Source organism: Capsicum annuum, unplaced genomic scaffold, assembly GCF_002878395.1.
Source record: "Capsicum annuum cultivar UCD-10X-F1 unplaced genomic scaffold, UCD10Xv1.1 ctg63377, whole genome shotgun sequence".
In the NCBI taxonomy this organism is placed as follows: Eukaryota; Viridiplantae; Streptophyta; class Magnoliopsida; order Solanales; family Solanaceae; genus Capsicum; species Capsicum annuum.
The window spans coordinates 1-1,675 of record NW_025872417.1 but is presented as its reverse complement, the minus strand read 5'-3'; the positions used below and the strand labels follow the sequence as shown (position 1 = coordinate 1,675).

The window sequence follows — 1,675 nt, the reverse complement described above, 5'->3', positions numbered from 1 at the left end:
GTTGTACAGTTTGTGGTCTTTAACGTTGTAAAAATATCAGATTTTTCATCTGGTTTCCATAAGTATCAGCAAGAAGATGCTCACGAATTCTTGCAATGCTTTCTCAATAGGCTTGAAAGCCGATGCAGTGACGTTGTCCAACAAGTTTTTGGCGGCCGGCTTGTCAGCAAGGTAAGCATACAAGAATACTATCTTATTATCCATATGATTCTTCTATATATGAAGTTTGTAATGTTAATCTGTCTTTCTCGAATTGCAGCTTCGCTGTTGCAACTGCGGCCACTTCTCCAACACTTACGAGCCTCTCATAGACGTGAGTCTGGAGATCAAAGATGCCGACAGCTTGCATTCAGCGTTGGAGTCTTTTACTCGAGTTGAGAAACTTGACGATCCAGAGATCAAGTATACTTGTGAAAGATGTAAGGCGCAAGTCTCAATTGAGAAGAAGTTGATGATAGATTCCGCCCCCTCCGTTGCTGTGTTTCATTTGAAGCGATTCCAGAATGATGGTTCAGTTGTGTGGAAGGTTGACAAGCATGTCTCCTTTCCGGTGGAGCTGGACTTGCTTCCTTACACCGATAACAACCAAACCAATAATGTGAGTATCTGTTAGTACATTTACTTTTTCACAACTTTCTTCCCTTCTTTTCATCCTTTGTTAGCTGTAACATGATGTTATTTTCAATTTTTACTTGTCTCAACAGGAACAAATGAAGTACAATCTTTATGCAGTTATAGTGCACGCCGGGTCTACATCCAGTTCGGGACACTATTACTGCTTCATTTGTGCTGAACCAAATGAATGGTACAAATTTGATGACACGATGGTAAGTAGAATCGTGCAGTCATGTTCTTTGTTATATGTCACTGATAGTCTATTCTGTCAAGCTTCTTGAACGAAAACTAACTTGATATTATGTTTGATTGTCATAGATTTCTAGGGTTCAAGAAGATGTTGTTTTGGCTGAAGAAGCATATATTATGTTTTATGCAAAGAGAGACACTCTGTGGTTTTCAGATTTCATTGCACTTGAAGCTATCAACTCTTCATATTTCATTGAACTCAAGAAAACTGTGGATAATGAATTGAAGAAGACTGTACAAACATCGTATACTCCAGGACCGCCTAGTGCTATTTACTCTTTGCTAGAAAACAATGCTTCTCAGGACATCGGCAGGACCGAAAGAATGGCACCCTTGTTGCCCAAGTCACCATCTAGATCTCAAAGTACACTAGGTAAACTCATCTTCAATTTCTATTTATTGGTGAGTCATGTCATTAGCTCACTTTTACTTGCAAATATATTTTAAGTAATGTGCACTTGTTTAAAGAGTATTACACCTACCAACTCTTTTTTTTATAACATCAGCAGATCAGGATGCTAGCAAAAATCAATGGCAGATGGATCCAGAACAAGAGACGGAAATAATGATGGCATGTTCTATGATTAAGCGAAGAGTTCCAGGACCAAGAGGTGAAGAACTCATGACTGCATTATGCAGATTAGGCAGCCGTGGAAGTTCTCTGAGTAGAAAGGATGATGGAAGTTCAGTTGATTGACGTAGTGCCAGCTCTGGCTCTGCAGCTTTGGCTCTAGATAGGCGGATTTAAAATTTTGAGTTTATAAATTCGAGATAGAAAGGATATCTTATTGGATTTTAGTTAAGTTATTTA

At 38.8% G+C, this 1,675-nt stretch overlaps 1 protein-coding gene across 1 annotated transcript in view; it reads left to right on the top strand.

Annotated features, from left to right (window-relative positions):
- The window catches only part of LOC124893664 (ubiquitin carboxyl-terminal hydrolase 20-like), a gene marked incomplete at its 5' end in the record, with an annotated part of 2,160 nt that extends 599 nt beyond the window's left edge, over nt 1-1,561 (top strand). Inside the window, 5 exons of the mRNA XM_047404570.1 lie at nt 41-171; nt 260-598; nt 705-827; nt 934-1,237; nt 1,374-1,561. Of these exons, the coding sequence (XP_047260526.1) occupies nt 41-171; nt 260-598; nt 705-827; nt 934-1,237; nt 1,374-1,561 (1,085 nt within the window). The remainder of the gene's footprint in view (nt 1-40; nt 172-259; nt 599-704; nt 828-933; nt 1,238-1,373) is intronic.
- Nucleotides 1,562-1,675: the final 114 nt, after the last annotated feature.